Raw genomic sequence first — 22,029 nt, 5'->3', positions numbered from 1 at the left:
GTTAATTGTTTTGATTTATTTATTATTATTATTTTAATTGTTGAAACATTTAATTCGTCATTGATTATCTTTAAAGTAAATTAAATTTTATTCATGAACAATATTGTTTAACAAATTGCTTATTTTTCTCTTAGTTTTCATTCATGTCGTTGTGAAATATCACAAATGCTTCTGGGGAAAGTGTGCCCTCTAGTGGCCACAACATGAAACGCCTCATCCGGTCTCTTTAGTAGGAGACACGTCTCGGTTCCCGTAGCCGCATCCCGAAGTCAGACGCATCCAGCGCTGCTGTCACAACAAGAGAAGAGGATAATAAGTTATTAGAACAATAATCCTCTAAAGAACAACCTCAAAGCGGAACACACCTTTATTTCAAGTAAGAATGATCATTGTGCATAATTAAACAATATGGTTTATGATATTAAAATGCAGTTTGACGGTGATACTGGTTTTTGCTTGATTCACTTTAAATCATGTAGACGCCATCTGACGTCTGCGAGTTGGCTGTGATTTTAGATTATAATTTATACAATAAAGTATTGGTTTAATAAACGCATACAAGCACTTCCAGGCGTGTTTTGATGTATTTTAAATGGTTTGAATAATAAGGACAATTTTGCAAATGTCCTATGATTTATTTAATTTCGGCTTGGAGCGCGCTTCAGATGAAAAGTCACGTGCGCGCTGTATAAATGATCACATTCAATGTCATTAATGAGCGCATTCATAATTATGCTTTTATGTTAGTTTACGAGCTGGCACCGGGATTTTTGTGTGTGCCATGCAGCCATATTGACTGACCATCCGGGACTCTTACAGGAGTGCCCCGTGTGTCTGTGTGTGTGTGTGTGTGTGTGTGTGTGTGTGTGTGTGTGTGTGTGTGTGTGTGTGTGTGTGTGTGTGTGTGTGTGTGTGTTCTCTCATTGCGGTATCTCAACTGAACAAACTCTGACGAGACTAGCTGGGCAACCAAAAAATATTTAGATAATGCAAGTAAATTGAGGGGGGATGGGGTGTAGTGTGTTGTTAATGATTGCTGGACATTGAGCTCATGGGTGCGGACCAGAATGACCTCAGCGATATTCCCTGAATGACCACAAGAGGGCGCTAAATACTATAATCTAATAGACAGGAGAACGAATATAAAATGTCATTTTATTATTGTTAAAATTATAGTTATATATAATTACAATATTATTCTAGTTATAACATTTTGAATCATAATTATTCATGACACTGTCAAAACCGTAGAAATCTATGTAGGGATTGAAATAAAATGGGCGGGGTATAGTGGCCTTGTGTTTGTCTCCAATTGGTTAAGTACAATGGGTCTAAATAATTGTTTTTCTGTTGTAATTATTCGTTAATGTGTAATTTTGATTGAAACGGCTATTAATGTTTCTCAGTGTCATTATTCAGGTCCAGTGTTTGGTGTAATGATTACTAAGTAATTCATTACTGTAATTAAATTACTTTATCATTAAAAAGTAATGGATTACTCTTAATTTTTCAGTAATTTAATTACAATTACTTCTGATATAATTGTGTTAAATACTTTATAGACTCTGGAAAAATTCTCAATAAAACAATAGTGAATTTAAAAAAGAAATTTAACGTCTAATGTTAAAATATATGTTTTCTAATCTATGTTTCAACCAATCACAGAACCTTACGTTATCATAATAACGTTATTTCATTTTATTACACAGCGCTCTGGAATACTCGATTATACAAGATAGCTAACAAAGTAATTTAAACTCTCCAACTATTTCATGAAATATAAACAATGTATGTCCATTTATTTAACGACGTTACATTATCCCTGAGATATGAAGATAAATATATCAGTAGATAATTTCCTTTCCTTTCAGATAGTTCCTTAGAAATACCATTAAAATGTTGTTTTAATGTTTATACTATTATAATATTGTTACATTTTCCTATATGTTCACATACGAACATACATGAACTACTAATCTATTAAGCATTAATTAATGCCTATTACTAAATATTATAAAGTTGTTATGATATATTACCTATGTTTATACTAATGTTTTTACTAAGGTATTGTGTCCTAAATAATGCTGTCAAACACCCTACAAACATGTGGAACATTAAAGCTGATGTATGTAACATTTCAGTGTTAAATTACTTATATCCCAGCTTAATATGCAGAGACAGCTATTAGTAACCCATTAATAGGTTCATTTTCTCAAAAACTGTAAACAATGTATCACAAGTGTTTGTTTTGAGCAACCCACTTAGACCTGCCCCAACAACGTTACTCAACCAATGCCGTGAGTTGGGGGTGGGGCTATGTCTTTGTTTGACCAGTGGCAGAGGAGGGGGGGCGTATTCAGAAAGCTGTTTTGTTTATTTTTGCAATTCCATTCGGTGGTGCTTATGCCACAGAAATTACATCAGCTTTAACTCATTGCTGGGCAATTGTTTTCATGTGTTTGTGTCTGTCACAGAATGTCAGACAAAAGTGAGCTGAAAGCAGAGTTAGAGCGAAAGAAACAGCGACTGGCTCAGATGAGAGAAGAGAAAAAGAGGAAAGAGGAAGAACGCAAGAAGAAAGAGGTGATCTGTGCTCTATAACTGCAGTTGTTGCGTCTCTATTTGTGTTTGTGTTGAAACACTCTCTCTCTCCTGCTGTAGTTGGATGGGCGTAAGGAGGGCGTGTCTCCTCCTCAGGATGACTCTGATCTGGAGAGGAAGAGGAGGGAGGCGGAGGCTCTGCTGCAGAGCATGGGAATCGTCGACGCCTCCATGGGTATGAAACAACAGAGAATTTACATTTATTTCGGTGTTTACAGCCATTAAAATGGTTAACTACTATAGAAAATTTTTTCATACTAAACTATTATGTTCCCTCCTGAAAAACTGCTTAAACCTCATATGGTCTTAGGGTCATTTTTGACCCGGGACAGGTAAAGAATGCGTTATAAATATGGCATAGATTTTGGTAATGGAACCAAATGTAGTGACTGTTTTGAATATCAAAACTAAATAAAGAAAAAAGAAAATGTATTTTTTATGTAGTCGTTCAAGAGAAAAAGCTATTTAAAACAAACAATTACTTTCATTGTCTGAACCGGTCAGTTTTGACCATTATGCGAAAAAACATTGTGAACTTTCACCATCAGACTTTCTGGACAGCTTTAAATAATCATCTATAGATCAAATTTGAACGGAAAATATAAAAAATGTCTTTCATTTAGCCACTAGCCCCATACTCTCCTTTAGGGCCCCCACCTGCTTCACTGGGTACTGCATCTTTCCCATAAACCGCAGACAGAACAGGGTTTGTGCACACAGATACAGAGAGTGTTTTTACAGTGTCGATCAGGTAATATTTTACAACCCCAATTTCGAAAAAGATGGGACAGTATGCAAAATGCTAATAAAAACAAAAATGTAAATTAGATTCAGCCTTTGCTATATTGAAATCACTACAACTACACATTATATGATGTTTTACCATGTGAATTTATTCACAATTTCATTGTTTTTTGAAAATGTACAGTCATTTCATATCAGATGATCGCAAGAAATCTACCCTTAAGCGTTTCCATACAGAAATGAGTTTATCGCTAAGTGTGTACCTTTCGCTCCCAGATGTCCTTCATTTTCTTTTATTGGTAAAATGGGGAGAGTATTGAGACAATTCATTGAAATTAGACCATTACACTAATTTTAATTTCACAAATAAATGCAATCAGAAGAGGAGGAATTGCAATCAAAAGGGAGAAATTGCCCTTCTGATAGGACTGTTATATTGGTCCTGTTGTTGAGCCTATCACTGGTTCCTACCGAAAATATTTAGAAGTTTTAAAATGTTCAAAAGCTCATTTTCTGGAGGTCCTGGATAGCTCAGCGAATAAAGACGCTGACTACCAACCCCTGGAGTCTCGAGTTCGAATCCAGAGCGTGCTGAGTGACTCCAGCCAGGTCTCCTAAGCAACCAAATTGGTCCGGTTGCTAGGGTGGGTAGAGTAACATGTGGTAACCTCCTTGTGGTCATTATATTGTGGTTCTTGCTCTCGGTGGGGCACGTGTTAAGTTGTGCGTGGATGCCGCGGAGAACAGCGTGAAGCCTCCACACGTGCTACTTCTCTGCGGTAACACGTTCAACAAGCCACGTGATAAGATGGTCTCAGATGCGGAGGCAACTGAGATTCGTCCTCCGCCACCCGGATTGAGGCACTACGCCACCACGATGACCTAGAGCGCATTGGGAATTGGGGATTCCAAATTGGGGAGAAAATCGCACACACACACACACAAAAAAACTGTCCCAATTTTTTTGGAAATGGGGTAGTAGAAAATAAGTTTACTAACATGATTTTATATGATAGCGTACAATGGGTCTAAAGGCCCCCCAATGGTTAAAGACCTATTGTATATACGTTTCTCCTAAATCTATGTAATATGGATTTTTTTTGAAACAGAAGGAATGGGTTTGTTGCAAAGGACTTGCAAAGTGAGCCCATTTGTTGACCGCTTGAAAAGTCAAAAGAGATTCATTTGTAATTTTAAAATACGCATTTACTAAAATTGTAAGCCTAAAATGTGCAATGTTGATTTTTTTACAAGATTTTCTCATTTTAAAACATTCTTTAAAAATTAGTTTTTTTCCATTAATATTAAGAATATATAATATCCCCCCGTCATTTTAAACTTTGGGACCACAATAAAGCAGATTTGTGTTAAGGGGGCTTTAGTGCTGTTGAACACTTATGAAGAATTTATTTATTTTTAATGGTTTTCACTAGGGGCCAAAAATGACCCGAAGAACAAAAGGAGGATGTGGTTTCTTAAGACAATGGGAAGGTTAAAGTGTTTTTCTAGTCTTAGCTTGTTTAAAATGGTTTGGCTGCTCATCTGGTCTCCCATCCTGACCCAAAAACCCCTTTTAAATCCATCAAACCAGACTGTAGACCAATAGAAACCAGACTGGTGGCCAACTAAGATCAGCAAACCACCTTAGTTAGGTTTAAGCTGTTTTTCACAGCCTGATCTCAAAACAAAAAGTGACTGTGGCGACATTTGGCTAGTAGCGTGTTTCTATGAGACCAGGTTAGTTTTCAGCAGGTTTACTAGTAATCATTATACATAGGATAATTATTGATATTCATAGTTATTAATTACTTAATGTTTTGTGTTTTACTATCAAAGAAAATATAGCCCACAATTATGCATTCTACATCACACACAGTCAGCAAACAGCCCTATAGTCTGATAACTAATAATGCATTATCCATTCCTGCCATTTGTATTGGTCATTACACCCTCAGCCCTATGTTTTTCTTTAAGTTTGAAATGAGCACTAATGTTTATTAACGCATGTGTGAATCCTGCATGAATTTTAACCACTGCCCTTTTGTCTTCTCTCTTTTTTTGGCTCAATCCTCCTCACTGCTTTTATTACCACCCCATTCTCGCTTGTCATTTTCCATTGCTTCCCTACTTTTATCCTTTTTTAATTTTTCTTTTTGTTTTGTTCGAAATGCCCTCCTCCCCATCCCACCCCTGCGTATGGATGTGGATGTGGATGTGCATGCATGCACGCGTGTTTGTGCGTAGTGCAACCTCTGCGGGTGGTAACAGAGGATACATGTTTGTTTCACTATTTAGTCCCCCCTCCCATGTCCCCCTCTGCCAAATCAGTGGGCACACCCAGCGAAACGGGAAGCCAGGACTCAGGAGATGGCGGGACGGGGCCCAGGTGAGATGCACACATGTATATACTTGCATAAAAACAGCATAAACACTAAGAGTGCCTTTCAAAGTACTTTTTTGACCGAGAGCGAATACGAGGACTGTCCGCGTGTTAAGAAAATCAGGGCTACATGCGAACAGTCTGCGCAGACTGCTGATTAAATGATTACCGAAAAAATGCATTTATGTGGTATCATCTAAGTGAACTGGTTTTAGTCAAATTAAGAACATTGTTTATCATCATTGAATCAACCTGAATACATTAGGCTACACCGACAAAACGGATTTTAAGGGTTAGATCAGGTAGAAATAGCACCTTAAGATAATAATTGCAGTACACAATTTTTACAGTGTATTATGAGAACGGTATTTACCTTATTACACAGCTCTCTGGAATACTTGTTTCTGTTTCTCATCAATCGTGGCATTCTATAATGACTTCTAATCTGTATATATACACCTGATCTTTTACACTGTGTAACACTGTAAAACATGGTAATGTGCAATTGTTACCTTAAAGGGATAGTTCACCCAAAAATGAAAAATGTTTCATCATTTAATCACCCTCATGCCATCCCAGATGTGCTGAACACAGACAAAGATCTTTAGAAGAATATCTTAGCTCTGTAACTCCATATTGTTCAAGTGAATGGTGACCAGACCTTTGAAGATCCATAAAGCACATAAAGGCACCTTAATAGTAATATATATGACTCCAGTGGTTTAATCCATGTCTTCAGAAGCGATATGATAGGTGTGGGTGACAAACAGATAAATATATATATATATATTTCTTTTTTTACTATAATTCTCCACTTTCACTTTCAGAATGTCAAAGTGAAAGTGAGATTGGAGATTTCTAATAAAAAGGGACTTAACTATTGATCTGTTTCTCACCCACGGCCTATCATATTACTTCTGAAGACATGGATTAAACCACTGGCGTCATATGGATTACTTTTCTGCTGCCTTTATGTGCTTTATGGAGCTTCAAAGGTCTGGTCACCATTTACTTGCATTTTATGGACCTGCAGAGCTGAGATATTCTTCTAAAAATCTTTGTTTGTGTTCAGCAGAAGAAAGAATACACATCTGGGGTGGCATGAGGGTGAGTAAATGATTAAAGAATTTTCTTTTTTGGATGAACTATACCTTTAAGGATCTGATAATACTTAATATAACCCTTAAAGATGACTTTTGTTGGTTTAACCTGATGCAGTTACACTGATGTTGTCAAATTAAATAACATTTGAATGAAATAAAAGCAGTTAATTTAGATGTTACCACATGAAGCACATTTTTGAGGTTACCTAACAAAACGTTTTTACAGTGTTTCAAATCAATATTTAATGTCCATTTATTTTCTTTTTTGGTAAGTAGCTGTGTCAGAGACGTTTCTGAGCATATAGGAGCCCTAAGCAAATTACTACTTGTACGTATAGTGTATAAGATTATATATGTATAAAACATAATGATAAATCTGGCATTATTGCAACTGAAAAATAGCAATTGATTTCTAATCATTATATTACATTTGTTCTGTGTGAAACTCACTTTAAAGTGTGTGTGTGTATATGTGTGTGTGTGCATGCTCAGTTATATTTGTGTGGATAACAGTGTACTGGAGTGGCAACTCTTATAACTGCTCTCCTGTGTGCATCTGTATGCATGCATGTCTACCTCCTGTGTGTGTGTGTCTAACAGGACTCTTCATTGGGACTCTGACCCTTCTACACTTCTGCTCCATTCAGACTCTCAGCTCGGGTACTGCTCTCTGTCTCTCTCATTAACATCACTCCTCCTGTGCTTTACTTACACTCTCTTCTCTGTTAGTATCCTGCATTAACTCATTTATCCTTCTGTTACATTTGTCCAATCTCTCAATCTGTTGCTGTCTTCTGTTTTTTCTAACTAAATAGCACTCCCACTGTAGACAGTGTGTAAATTATACAACGACTTTGAATCGAAACATACTTTATGTAACATGAGAATTCAATCCGTTTAGTATGTACTTCATAAGACCTCCCGACCTTATGTTTTGACGTCCTGTGGGGTGTTCATGCCTTCATTTTGGAGGTTAGATATCCCAAGCACTCTGTTTGCACTGTCTATTTTCTTGAATGCTTTTATGATTCATTTCTTATTTTGATTGAGCAATTATCTTTTAGTCCAGCTCATTTGATCATTTGTCAAGTAACTGACGAGTTTTGTTGTTGTTATTACCGTGATCATATATGTGTATATGCCTATATTTTCTGCAGACGTGGCCCACTGAAGCTGGGCATGTCAAAGGTCACACAGGTGGACTTCCCACCCAAAGAAGTGGTGTCATACTCGAAAGAGACCCAGACACCCACACAAACTCAGCACAGAGAAGGTAATTGACTGCAATTGACTAAAGAAACTGCCTTTCTTTAATGCACCAGTGCGGATATTGACGGAAAACTAAACTCTATGGGTGTCGATTGTAGATGAGGAAGACGAGGAAGATTTGGCTGAGACGCAGCCAGTTCTGGATCGGCAGGATGAGAAAGACTCTCAGAAGGATGAAGAGGAAGGTAATGTTCTCAAACATACATTATCACTAGTAATGTCTATAAACATTTACGGGTCTTTAAAACACACACCTGCACTTAAACAACTGATTGTAACCTCAAGCGTTTTGGGTTATTTAATTTAACCCATAAATATTTATTTCACTCTTGTAACCTAATTTATCAGGTACATTTAGTCAACATTTTTGAATGTAATTAAATCTGTTAATTTAGATGCTTCCACATAAATCACATTTTAGGTTACCTTTTTTTTTTTTACAGTGTACAAGTACATGGCAGTCTAACATCATTAGTGCTGTCATTCGATTACATTTTTAATCAAGTTAATTACTGTGGCAAGAAAAGGTGTGTGAACCATTTCGAATTACATTCTTTATGTATACATTTGCCTTAAAATCTGGTTTGATCTTCATCCTAGTTACAGTAATGAACAAACACAAGTATGTAAATGTATAAGTATGTAAACCCCTAGGCTAATGATGTCAACAAATTGCAAATTAGAGTCAGGAGTTTGCAAACCTGTCATCCAATTAAAAGAAAAAAGATTGGAGGTGTGGGTTAGAGCTACTTTGACTTATAAAAAGCAATGAAAAATTTTGAGTTTGCTATTTGCAGTAAGCATCTGCTGATGTGGACCATGCCTCACAAAAAATAAGAGATCTCAGAAGACCTATGATCAGGAATTGTTGCTTTGCATAAAGCTGGAAAGGGTTACAAAGTTATCTCAAAGAGCTTAAATATTCATCTGTCCAGTTCCACAAAATATCTATAAATGGAGACGATTTATTACTGTGGCTACTCTCCCTAGAAGTGGCCGTCCAGCCAAGATGACAAATGGCACTCCACAGAATGCTCTAGAGCTGGGTTTCCATCTAAACGTTTAGCATTTGTTAAGCGCATTTCTAAAAATTTGACTAAAGAATTGACGAATTGTTGCGCTTTTCCATTTACCACGTCATGCGCATTATCTTGAGGGAGTTCGCCTTGTCTTGATGGAGCAGCTGAATGTCCTCCTTGCTTAGGGGAGATTTATTTTCAGGATTGGAGCAGTTCTACCTGTTTTATTAAATGCTGCCAAGAGATGTCACAGAATAAGTGGAATATCTGATATAATGAGGGCTGAAATGGATGCGATGCCCATATGCCGCCAACGTCTACATACAGTACATGGGAGCACCCGTGCTCAAAACTGCTCTGGCGGATTGTGAGGACCTGCTTGAAAGACCAGCTGTGGGTTAAACACTTCCAAATGCCATGTGCTATATACGAAGATTTGTTCTCCATGGTCTGACCTTTCGTTAACATCAAGCTATCGCACACTCATAACACGTGCACGAATGGTCAAAACACGTCATCATTTTGCCAATAAACTGTTTCCATTACCTTGATGCGCATTTTAACTAATGCGAAACTCTAGAAAATCCACCTCCTCCTAACGCATTAAATTCGATTCACATTTTGAGGTTTTATTCTCATATCAAGCATTTCCATTTAGGATTTCTTATGCGCAATTTGAAAATGTGCATAGAAATGGTTGGATGGAAACCCAGCTAATGAAGTAAAAAAGAACCCAAGAGTGACAGCTAAAGACTTGAATGAATCACTGGAAATGGTTAACAACTCTGTTCATGAGTCTACTCTACAGACTCTACTTTTTCGGAAAATATTAAACAGACAACATGAAAGAAGCTGCTGCTTTCCAACAAAATCATTGCTGCACGTGTGAAGTTTAACAAAGACCAACTTGACACTCCACAACGCTACTGGGAAAATGTTTTGTGGACTGATAAAACTAAGGTTGAAATGTTTGGGAAGAATTAGCAGCACTATGTAAGGCATAAAAAGGGCACCGCTTACCAACATATCATATCAGTATCATCCCAACAGTGAAGTACGGTGGAGGGAGCATCGTGATTTGGGGCTACTTTGCTGCTTCGGGGTCTGGACCGCTTGCCATCATGAAGGGAAAAATGAATTCCCAAGTTTATCAAGATATCCTAAAGGATAATGTCAGGATGGCTGTGCACCAGCTGAAGCTCAGTAGAAGCTGGGTGATGCAGCAGGACAATGACCCTGAACATTGAAGTAAATCCATTACAGAATGGGTTCGAAAAAAAAATCCACCTTTTGGAGTGTCCCAGTCAGAGTCCAGAACTTAACCCAATAGAAATGCTGTGGAATGACCTCAAGAGAGCCGTTCGCACCAGACATCCTAATAATATGGCTGAGCTGAAGCAGTTCTATAAGGAAGTTCTCTAGAATTTACACTGATTGGTGCCAAAAACAAAAAATATCCAGTGAGCAGCAGTTCTGCAGACGGATACACCTTGTTGATGAGAGAGGTCAACAGAGAATGGCCAGTCTAGTTTGAACTGACACAGTCTACGGTAACTCAGATAACCACTCTGTACAATTTTGGTGAGAAGAATATAATATCTGAATGCTATTCTGAGATGCGGGTTGGCAATGTTTTGGCGGCACGAGGGGACCTACTCAATATTAGGCAGGTGGTTTTAATGTTGTGGCTGATCGGTGTATATATATATATATATATATATATATATATATATATATATATATATAGCTGGAGTTTCACTTAATGCCCCTTGCTGAAAACAGGAGGTTCTTGCTCTGATGGTAGGAATATTCCTATTACTGTCCGGAGACATAAATAATTGGAGTAATTTTTTTAGCAAGTTATTTTTTATATAAATAATCACACCAAATGAACACATTAAACTGATAGCCCTAATAAGAATAAGAGAAAAAGTTTTAAAAAAATTAAGGTAGCTCTAAAAACTGTGCACTTTGTTTTGCAAATTAGCACTTTCAGTTCCAGGAGAGGTGTTTATAAGACTTGAAATTCAGTTAAAAGTAACATTGAATAAACATTTTAAAAAGCAAACTCTTTCTGTGTATGTGTAGCACCCCCTCATGAGCTGACTGAGGAAGAGAAAAAGCAGATTCTTCACTCCGAAGAGTTCACGACCTTCTTTGACCACAGCTCTCGTATAATTGAGCGCGCGCTCTCCGAGCAGGTGGATGTGTTTTTTGACTACAGCGGAAGAGATCTTCAAGACAAAGAGGGGTGAGGAGAGAGACAGAGTCTGTTTGTTTGGATCAGTTTCTGTTTTGTGATTATTGTATCATTTGTTGTTGTATTGTACATGTTTCTCTCAGGGAGTCTCAGGCTGGGGCGAAACTCTCACTAAACAGACAGTTTGCAGACGAACGCTGGTCCAAACACAGAGTCGTCACCTGCCTCGACTGGTCACCACAGGTACAAGAGATGTACATATAGATTCAATTCATTTTAGTGTTTCGGTTCTTTTTCTGTTTGTTTCAATTAAACGATTCACAGTCAGTGCTCCAAAGTGTTCCCTAAAGTCCCCATACATAGAAGTTATGGGAACTGGAAATTGGATTTTAAAAACATTTACGGATAATAATAATAATTATAATAATGAATAATAATCTAAAGTGTTACTTTTAAAAGTAATTTCCCCAACTCTGCGCTTAAATTCTGCAATTTTTCACATTCAAATTTATTTAAATTTTTGTCCTAACTTTGTAAGCATGTAATTCTAGTTCTGTTCACTCTGTCTGTCTTTAAAAAGTCTTATTTTATTCCAATAGATGGCATCAAGTGCTAGAATTAATCTCACCTTCTGTCACAAAATGCAGGTTTGAAATGTAGGTGGCGCTCTAACGCATTTTAGCCCTCACAGATGTGCTCGTCCATTGACATTCAGTCTAATTTTCAGTTCATGCACGACCCTCATTATTTCATCGAATATCTCGGCCTCTGAGTGGACTTGAAGCTCAATCTAGGTGTCATTAGAAATCTGAGATTCTCCCCTTTGTGATGATAAAAAAATGTATCACCAGTAGTCGATAGCATTTATTTTCCGATAATATGTTAAGCATGCTTTTCCTGCTGGACTGCACATTTTTTTCTGAACTTCTTAGATATAGCATTGTATTATTCACACAATCAAGCTCACAGACAAGTAAAAAATGGCCCATTTTGTAGAAAACTGCTTAAGGTAAGATTTTACCTTAAGCAGATATAGCATTTTTGGCTACTTCGGGCTTACAGCAGCAGTTATCGGAGCATTAAAAGAGACGTTTGTATTTGATGTCTTCGAGAAATCATATTTCACTTTGTGATTCTTGAAAATCTTTCGAACTGTGGTATTAGGTCAACAAAATAAAATGTATAATTACATTCCTGAGAATGAGAGCTTTCATTTGACGTATGACAGTAAGTGCTATGTGAAAAACCTTTATATTCACATTCATTTCTACCTCATCACATCTAGGTGGTGCTTATTTGTGATGCAAAAGTTGTTATTTTATGTATCATGCTGATACATCAAGGTTCAGATTGTAACCTTTCAATGTCTGACTAATGTATCTGGGGAATTTAACAATTTAAACATATTTTGTTTTTAGAGTTTGAGGGGTTAATAAATAAAACATACTTTTTTCAGAAGACTTGTGCTTGTCAGTCATCCATGATTTTAGTTTTTAAAATCTGAATTTCAGAATGCTTTCCAGAGTGAAAGGAAATTCCCAAATATACTTATCTGAGAAAGTAAAACAAACAAGACTGATTAAAATAGATCGTATTGGAAATTTTACTACTTAGTCAAGTGATGTATAATGATAATTTGTAAGGTATTTTCTGCCCATGCAGCAATTTACATGTGCTCTTTCTAGTTAAATACTGCTATTTATCACTATTAAAATGGATAGTTAACCCAAAAATGAAAATTCCCTAATTTCTTCAGAAGAATACATTAGTATGTGCTTAAAATGTAAGTGAATGGTGATCAGATCTTTGAAGCTCCAAAAAGAACTAGACAGTCAGCATAAACATCATCCATACGGCTCCACTGGTAAATTAATGGCTTCTAAAGTAAAACAGATAAATTTTTAATTAAATAAATCATTGCCTCCGGTCAGCAGCAGTATCCGCATTCACAAGAGGCCAAAGTTCACAAGGCCTCATTTGACGTATTCACGTTGGGATGTAATGTCACATTTTTCTCTCGGTTGAGACATCCAGGATGAGCACAGAAACGTGTTAAAAATCACCATTCACACATACTATGGACTAATTGATAAAAATTGGTCACATTTTTTGGTCTAATTGTTCTAATATTGTATATGAAAATAAATTATGTCCAAGAGTGCATCTGGTACTCAAAAAATGTCACAGGTGCTCCGAAAAAGGGGCTAGTTACATGAAAAAAATGGTGGGAACATAAATGTACATCCAGGCACTCAAGTGGAATTTCAATATTAAAAGCCTTTATTATTGGGGCTACATCTTAAAAAAGCAGTTCTTGCGTGAACGTGCCAACTTGATTACGTCACATGTGCATACTGCTGCTGACCGGAAGTGATGATTTATAGTTAAAAAGTACTTAAATATTGATATTTTTCACTGTAAAAGCGATCAGTTCTCTTTAGAAGACATTAATTAAACCAGTGGATTCCTATGGATGATGTTCATGCTGACTGTCTGTGTTTGTTGGAGCTTCAAAGATCTGATCACCATCCACTTGCATTATAAGGACCTACTGAGCTGAAATATTTTTCTTCAAATGTGTTCTGCTGAAGAAAGGAAGTCATACACATCTGGGATGGCAAGAACGTGAGTAAATTATAAGAGAATAAAACATTTTGTGTTGTTTATTATTCCGGTGTAGTGAATCATTTCGACCGAATCATTAACAAGAACTGGTGCAATCTAATGATTCTTTCTAAGATCAGACATCGCTAATACTAGATAACTGGACTAGATGAACAGGCCCAGATGGAATTTGAGGACTTTATATGCATTTTCTGCACCAATTTTGGGGTAAAATCTTCAGATTTCTGCTAAATGGATTTAAATTTGATAAAATGTGTTAAGAGTACCAGTTCTACACTTTTAGCAGGATCAAATTAGCCAAAATGTTTATGAGTGTGATATATGCTATAATACAATAAGTATTCAATTCAACAAACAAGTAAATAACATGAAAGAACTTGAAGCCAAAGCATCAAGCACAACTCGCTTTCTTTAATGCTCTCATATTCTTTGTTTTAGTGAACAAATCAGTGTTTTCGAATCAATCTTCACTTTCGTTGTTCACTTCCATTATTTTGGTGGCGAACGAATCAGTTGAATCAGTGTATTCAGTGATTGAATGACTCATCCGTAACTGATGCTCACTTGTCGCCACCTACTGGTGTGAAGATGCAATCTCCAAAAATAGCTGCTGAACGAATCAGCACAAGAAATCAAAATGAATGATTAATAAAAATCCAAACACTGTTTTTTTTAAGTTGCGAACACGGGAAAGCAAAGTGATACCAATATACTTCCTGTTTTTTCTCTCCCTCCTTTGTCATTTTCATCAGTATCCTGAGCTGCTAGTGGCATCATATGGCAGTAATGAGGATGCTCCACATGAGCCTGATGGAGTGGCTCTAGTCTGGAACATGAAGTATAAGAAGACCACACCTGAATATGTCTTCCACTGCCAGGTGAGATGCTGGCTCAGAATATGACATTTGTTATTATATCAAGAGAAATCAAACTTTTCTTGATCTTCGAGGTAAAACATTGTGCTACAGATGCAACTTCATTGCATTTGAATTTTCAATAATAAACTATATTTTGTTGCTGTGTTGAGATTAATCTCTCTGTTCAGTCGGCAGTGATGTCAGCAGTATTTGCACAGTTTCACCCTAATCTGGTGGTGGGAGGAACATACTCTGGTCAAATCGTGTTGTGGGACAACCGCAGTAACAAACGCACCCCTGTACAGAGGACACCACTATCAGCCTCAGCTCACACGGTATACACACACACACACACACACACACACACACACACACACACACACACACACACAGATACGTCTGCATCAACATCATCTTCAGTGAAGTAACGCTGGCTCATTTCAATCCTCTCTCTCTCTGGCTCTGCAGCACCCGGTTTACTGTGTGAATTTGGTGGGAACTCAGAATGCTCATAATCTCATCAGCATCTCCACTGATGGCAAGATGTGCTCCTGGAGTCTGGACATGCTGTCCACACCACAGGTAACACACACACAAAATTGAGTCACAAGTCTAATAAATGTTCTTGCTGTTTATTCAGGTATGGCTGTATACAGTGTTGGGGAGTAGTGGTGCTACTAATTTAATACAATTTTTCAGAACCAATTTTTTTGGTTCTTTTGGACAGTTCATGTAAAATAACGAGGTACAATAAACGATTCATTTATATTTAGTGTTGAGAACTCTGATTTATTTTAGTGAGTCAGTTCTTTCGGACGGTTCACATAAACGATTGACTGATTCAGTTGAGCCCCTGTGCAGCCTTAAAGGAACATTTCTGTCTTTTTTTAAGCAAAATATTAAAATAAAAAACCCTCTTCGGCCTCAGGAATTCCAACAATACAGACGTTATTCTGCCGGCTATGGTTCTCCAAGTCCTCCAACTTCTCCCAGACACGTTCCAAATCCACCTTGGTCGCTTGGGGTTTAGCAGATAATTCCCTCTCCGACGACTCCTCATAATCGATCCGTTTCTCGACATCCCCCACTCTTGTAACCACCTCAGTGAATTTAGTCTCAATGGCAGTGATCGATCGACATATCACAGCAAGATCCTCCAAGTCAGCAACGTCTATCTTCAGCATTGCCGACACGTTCAACAGTTCTCTCAGAATTTCTCTAATATCTCTGACCAAATCGACTCCTAGGCTCTAATTGGGCTAAACAGCTACACTGTCCTCCTAGAACAGTTATGGAGCAGAGTGTATAAAATCTCACCGGTTTATGACATTAACAGTGTTAAATCTAGCAAAGTGTGCAGAGCTCGCCGTTCACACGTTCAAACCTTGGATGGCGTCACGTGATGTAACAATTTTTTTAAAGATTAGCTCTACTGTAATTTCACTACTTTAAAAGTTACGATTAGGTTGGGAAGCTATAGTTTCAAAGTACATTTCCCAAAACTGTTGATATAGCTAAAAGAACATATCTTGATATTTTTTAGCTTTTCGATGATATTCATTATGAATATTTATGTATTTGCTCTGAAATAGGTTTAAATGAACCACAAGCCATTGTGGCCAAATCGATTCAAAATGATAATTGGCAGTATACACAAGCAAGTGATTTGCATAAAACTGACAGAATCACACAAGTAAATCAATCTTCCCAACACTGTATTTTGGCTGCCATTTTTGAGGATAAGTCACAAGATAAGGTGGAAATCACCCAATTAACACTCTAAGACAGACTTTAGAAAACTTAATGGCCAAATAAAAAGACCATTAAAACCACCACTATATTCATGATTTTGCTTTATTTGTCATGTTGAATATATTGTAAATATTATATATCACATAGTCCTAACTCAAATACAGTGTAACTCACACCCTAAACCCTCTGTGTGTGTTCATGCCTGTGTGTTTAGGACAGTCTGGAGCTTGTGTTCAAACAGTCTAAATCAGTGGCTGTGACCTCCATGTCATTTCCTCTGGGTGACGTCAATAACTTTGTAGTGGGGAGTGAGGATGGATCAGTCTACACCGCTTGTAGACATGGCAGGTAAGTGTGTTTTTGTGCAAGTGATTGTGTCAGTTTTCACATGTTCGTGTTGACATTTATATTGGTGCACATGTTTGTGTTGTAGTAAAGCAGGTATCAGCGAGATGTTTGAGGGTCATCATGGACCAATCACAGGGCTCGATTGCCACACAGCAGCAGGACCGGTTGACTTCTCACACCTATTTGTCACTTCCTCTTTTGACTGGACTGTCAAACTCTGGAGTACCAAGGTGCTGAGCACACTACTGTAATAACACTCTTTCTCTACATTTATGTTATTGAACTGTTAACTGTGGTCTACTTGTGTCTCTTACAGAATAATAAACCTTTGTACTCCTTTGAGGACAATTCAGATTATGTGTATGATGTCATGTGGTCACCTACACATCCAGCACTGTTTGCTTGTGTGGATGGGGTTGGACACTTGGACCTGTGGGACCTTAACAATGAAACTGAGGTACATGCATACACAGAAACCAAATTGAGTTGGCCACACCAGACAGGATGTCCAATTGGATCTTGAATTGGAAAAAATTATTCAACTGCAATTAATTTATCTATGTGCCTTAATGTGACTCTACCCTAGGGAGGGTAGAGTCACTTGGGGTAACCTCCTCGTGGTCACGATAAGTGGTTCTCGCACTCAATAGTGCGCGTGGGAAATTGTGCTTGGATTACAGAGAGTAGCATGAGCCTCCACATGCTGTGAATCTCTGCGGTGTCATGCACAGAAAGCCACGTGATAAGAAACGTGATCAACACTCGCTCTCATATGGGTCACCGAGTGTAGTAACCCCCCTCACAATCCACTCTGACCAGCAGAAAGGGGACTTATTTATACAAGGTCTTAATTACCTCGCTAAGTTCCTCCAAGGTTATCTCAGAATCAAGAGAATTATTTTGCTCATTTGTCAGTTTAGGGAGATCTAATGGTTCACAAAGTGATGTGGAACTATAGAAATCAAGATAGAATTATTTAAAAGCATTATTAATATCAATGGCCAAGGTCAAAATTTCACCACCAGCAGATTTCACTGAGGGAATTGTAGAAAAATACCCTCTCTGCTTTCTATCTAGCCAAAAGCTTCCCTGCTTTGTCCCCTGACTCAAAGTTTGACTCTTGCCATGAATAGCCAAAACTAAATCAAATAGCAATGTGTCATATGTTGTTAGATAGCTCTCAAAGAGTCTGTTTTACTCACAGCCAAAAATATAGTGAGTAATAGCTAAGTAAATGTCTTTGATATACATGTTTCATGTGAACAAATGATGCTCATATGCTGCGTTTTCACATATAACTTAATGAAAAATAAACAGAACATAAAATATCACAAACCATTACATAAAGGAGATTATCTTAAACGAGCCCACACACAAAGTAATTGAATGCATAGATAATTGAATAATCCACACAAAGCACAATGTGGACACAGCATCTGGCTATCTGGCTTAAAAAATTATAGCTTTCTTGTTTCAGATGACATCATCGGAAATGTTGTAGCATCATGGAACGCAAAACCCAATCGGATTGGGTTCAGATTGCTCCAACCAGTGATGATAGTCCTCCATATTAGGGCAGAGTGTCATGTGATCAATCATTCTAATTACATATGGCCACCAGGAGATGGCGCCAAGTACATGACACAGACACAGTGATGACTCAAATGGCACAGAATGAAACTCATTCTGTGAAATCAGGACTGCATGATATGCAAATCTTTAATCATTGTTGTGTTTGCATTATGTACAATTATGTAAAAGTTTTTGTTTGGAGAGGCTTCTGGACACTTGAAACATTTTTGGACAGTAAATTAAGTTTTTGGAGGATAAATAATGGTTTTAATGCTATAACTTGTGATTGCTTTGTTGAATCAACACAACATTTTTCACAAATACAGTTGATATGATTGGGAACAAAACAAAAGTAGACACCTTACTTATACCCTGAGATATATAATGTCTAATGAGAAAGTATTTTTTTCAGCAGTTTCTTAGGTTGAGAGTCTCAGAATTTATCATAAACTATACAATTTAAATTTTTTTAAAGTGTTCTTTAAAATGATACTAAACACGTAACCCTCCTTTTTTGTAAGCATTCAATTTTGGGGATGCCACTAAACAGGAAATCTTTTAAAACACATTCAGAGCTTAAAGGGTTAAACTTTGCATCTTTAGATTTTTACACAATGTACAGATTCCACTCCCAGGCTACCTAGGCCCCACTCAAAAATAATATTAAGATTAATGCATTTCAATTTCATTACTACATTTCCTTTAAATTGAATTGAGTAAAATTATTTTAAGTGTTATTAATTTTGTTGTACACAATTCAATTTGGTTATGAAATTGAAATGCTTGAATCTTTAAAATAGGTTAATATATTTTTCTGAGTGTATGAATTCAAAAGAAATGTTTAGTAATTGTTTAAATCTTACTTACTGTTGCCAGAAATATTTTTTTGAGTGGATAACAGGTTTAAGGGTAATTCAGTCTAACAAATTAAATGCATTATGAAAAACTGCACTTGTAGCCGTTACATAAATTTCTTAATTTAATTTGAATTCTCATATTCATATTCAAATTACAAGTTTACTACCGCAAGCATTCAAATTCAGATATTAAATTATAATTTAAAAGCCATGACAGAAACTGAATTAGTCCACACAAATCTTCAATGACTCTGTTTTTCTTCAGGTTCCCACAGCGAGTGTAACAGTGGAGGGAAACCCCGCTTTGAATCACGTGCGCTGGGCTCACTCTGGACGAGAGGTGGCCGTCGGTGATTCTGAGGGTCAGGTGCACATTTACGATGTTGGAGAGGTGAGGCTGACACAACTGAACTACTTTCACCTTCATAAATGGATTGTATTTTTAAAACAATTTAAGTCCAATCACACCAACAGCAATGTGGCAAAAAGAAAAATCATAGATGAAAATTGCACATCATTTTTACACCTAAACTATTTATACCGACTGTGATGTAAATGTTGTCAATATTCAGCCAGTGCACAACAAATACGTTGCTCTGGTAATGTTCATATTGTACAATAATGATAAACAGGGGCACAGTTTCCAGGGGGGATGTGCCCCCCCGAATATACAGGCCAAATCTACCCCTTTGATGAAATTCACATTGAGCAAACAAAAAAAATCACATACATTCAAAAAAACAAAAACTGTGCAAATGTAACGTCTTTTTTTTTTTCTCCGCAGCAAATTTCAGTGCCACGGCAGGACGAGTGGACTCGGTTTGTGCGCACGCTCACTGAAATTAATGAGAACCGCGAGGACGTGGAAGAACTGGCTGCTCAACGATTGGCTGCATGATCACCATAGCAACCCCTGCCGACCAATGACTTATCCCCTGTAGTTTGCTATCTTTAAGATTTATTAGATGACAATCTAGAGATTTTCAATTACTTTTTTTTTTTAATCTGAAGGGAAAAAATTAATACTTGAGACTCCAAGAACTTGCAGTTTATATTTTAAGCACTTAATGCTGCAAGTCGAACAAAATGTTGGTGTTATATTGGGATAGTAACCCTGGTTTGATGTTTTTATCTAATAGTTAGAGGTTGATTTAGACTAAAGGGATGGATTCATAGCTGTACACCAGCACTAACGCTACAAATATGCAAATTATTATTCTGCGCAAGTCTTAATAATGCTCAAAGATTTAGCAGGAACACAGACTTTAACTTGCTGTAACTGGGGAAATGTTTTTCAGAAGGGGGAATATTTTTAATTTCTTCCTAACAAATTTTAACATTAACTTGAAAATTATTTGATTATTTATAGCTTTTTAACAATGCCTTTTGTTTTAAATTATGACTGATATATAAAGACTGACCGTGTACGTTTGTTGTAATTGAGCAGAATCGGACTACTTTTCAACACGCCTTAAAGCAAACCTTACGACTTAACGCACATATCTAGAATCTTCCAGCACACGGCATTATAGAAAATCTTTGTATCTTCTTGCTGCTTGCTAATTCAAATGCCAACAACAAAACTTATTTGTGGTATGTTGGTAGAAATCTCAAAATCACTATTTAGTTTTTTAATCAAGACCATTGCTTTGCAATTTAAAAAGGGCATGGAGCAAAATTGTAATCTCTCGATAAGCATTTAAAGTCAAGACCTAAATGGAAAATGTCCATTTGGCACATATTTAGCGCCACATTCTAATTAACATCTGCTAAACATCTTCAAAAGATCAGATTTACAAATATTCTAATTCATAAACGTCTGAAAGACATCTGCGGAATATCTGCAAGAAATATAGACGTATTGCAGAAACATTTCCTAAAAAATATGTCTTCCAGATGTAAACAGTAGACGTGTAGGTGACAGGTGTGCTATAAGGGCAGAGTTCCCACCGGTCATGAAAAGCCTGGAAATATCAGGGATTTTAAAATTGTGATTTCCAGATCTGGAAAAGTTTTGAAAATTAGTTAGTCTTTATAGTTTGTTTTCACTGGTTATTTGTCAGACAAATACACTTGTCAAATTGTTTACATGTCAGTTGCAGTATAGAGTTGGGAACCGATAACAGATTCTTATTCAGAAACTAAATTTTTTTCAACCGGAACCTAATGATTTTTATGTGGTAGCAATATCTAGAAATTATTTGTCCCTTGATGAGCATTAAAATTCTCAACCAAAATATTTTATATATTTGTTCATTTATTTCATTATCGTTACGGTTAAGGAACTGAAATCGTTAAAGATCTGATTTGATTTAAGATTCACTCTGAACTTGGAATACTGTCACAATTCAGATTTAGTTTTTTGCAGTATTTGTAAACAAATAGCCTACTGCACAGGGTAGAATGACATGAATATAATATTTAAATATGAAATTAATTAATTAATATAGCTTTATATCAATTACACTTTGAGGGTGCAATCTCTATAAAATGACATTTAAAAACCCTAATCCAACTGGCAAAGTCACGGCAGTTCATTGGTCAATATGTAGGAACCCTGATATACATTAAGACCGAAGAGTGCCAACTCCATTTTGCATGTGTGTCCAATTCCACTGATTCACTTTTATTCATTTGCTGTAAAAACTCAATAAAAAGTATGCAAACTAAATATAAAATTGAACTGTATTGATTTATTTCCA

At 36.8% G+C, this 22,029-nt stretch overlaps 1 protein-coding gene across 2 annotated transcripts; it reads left to right on the top strand.

The window, feature by feature from the left end:
• The first annotated feature begins 251 nt into the window (after positions 1-251).
• On the top strand, positions 252-21,916 carry dync1i2b (dynein, cytoplasmic 1, intermediate chain 2b). Of its 2 annotated transcripts, XM_052130195.1 has the most exons (17): positions 252-376; positions 2,475-2,583; positions 2,662-2,776; positions 5,641-5,731; positions 7,429-7,488; positions 7,986-8,101; positions 8,196-8,282; positions 11,205-11,367; positions 11,460-11,559; positions 14,694-14,819; positions 14,987-15,133; positions 15,267-15,380; positions 16,765-16,898; positions 16,984-17,128; positions 17,215-17,355; positions 19,593-19,718; positions 20,112-21,916. In XM_052130195.1, exons 2-17 carry the CDS (start codon positions 2,476-2,478, stop codon positions 20,223-20,225), a joined length of 1,887 nt encoding a protein of 628 aa, XP_051986155.1. In that variant the 5' UTR covers positions 252-376; position 2,475; the 3' UTR covers positions 20,226-21,916. The 2 variants fall into 2 exon arrangements, with proteins under 2 accessions (XP_051986155.1, XP_051986156.1); XM_052130196.1 differs by lacking the exon at positions 7,429-7,488.
• Positions 21,917-22,029: the final 113 nt, after the last annotated feature.

Source organism: Xyrauchen texanus, chromosome 7 (genome assembly GCF_025860055.1).
Source record: "Xyrauchen texanus isolate HMW12.3.18 chromosome 7, RBS_HiC_50CHRs, whole genome shotgun sequence".
NCBI lineage: Eukaryota > Metazoa > Chordata > Actinopteri > Cypriniformes > Catostomidae > Xyrauchen > Xyrauchen texanus.
The sequence above is the reverse complement of the archived record's forward strand: the minus strand, read 5'-3'. Positions and strand labels throughout refer to the sequence as shown.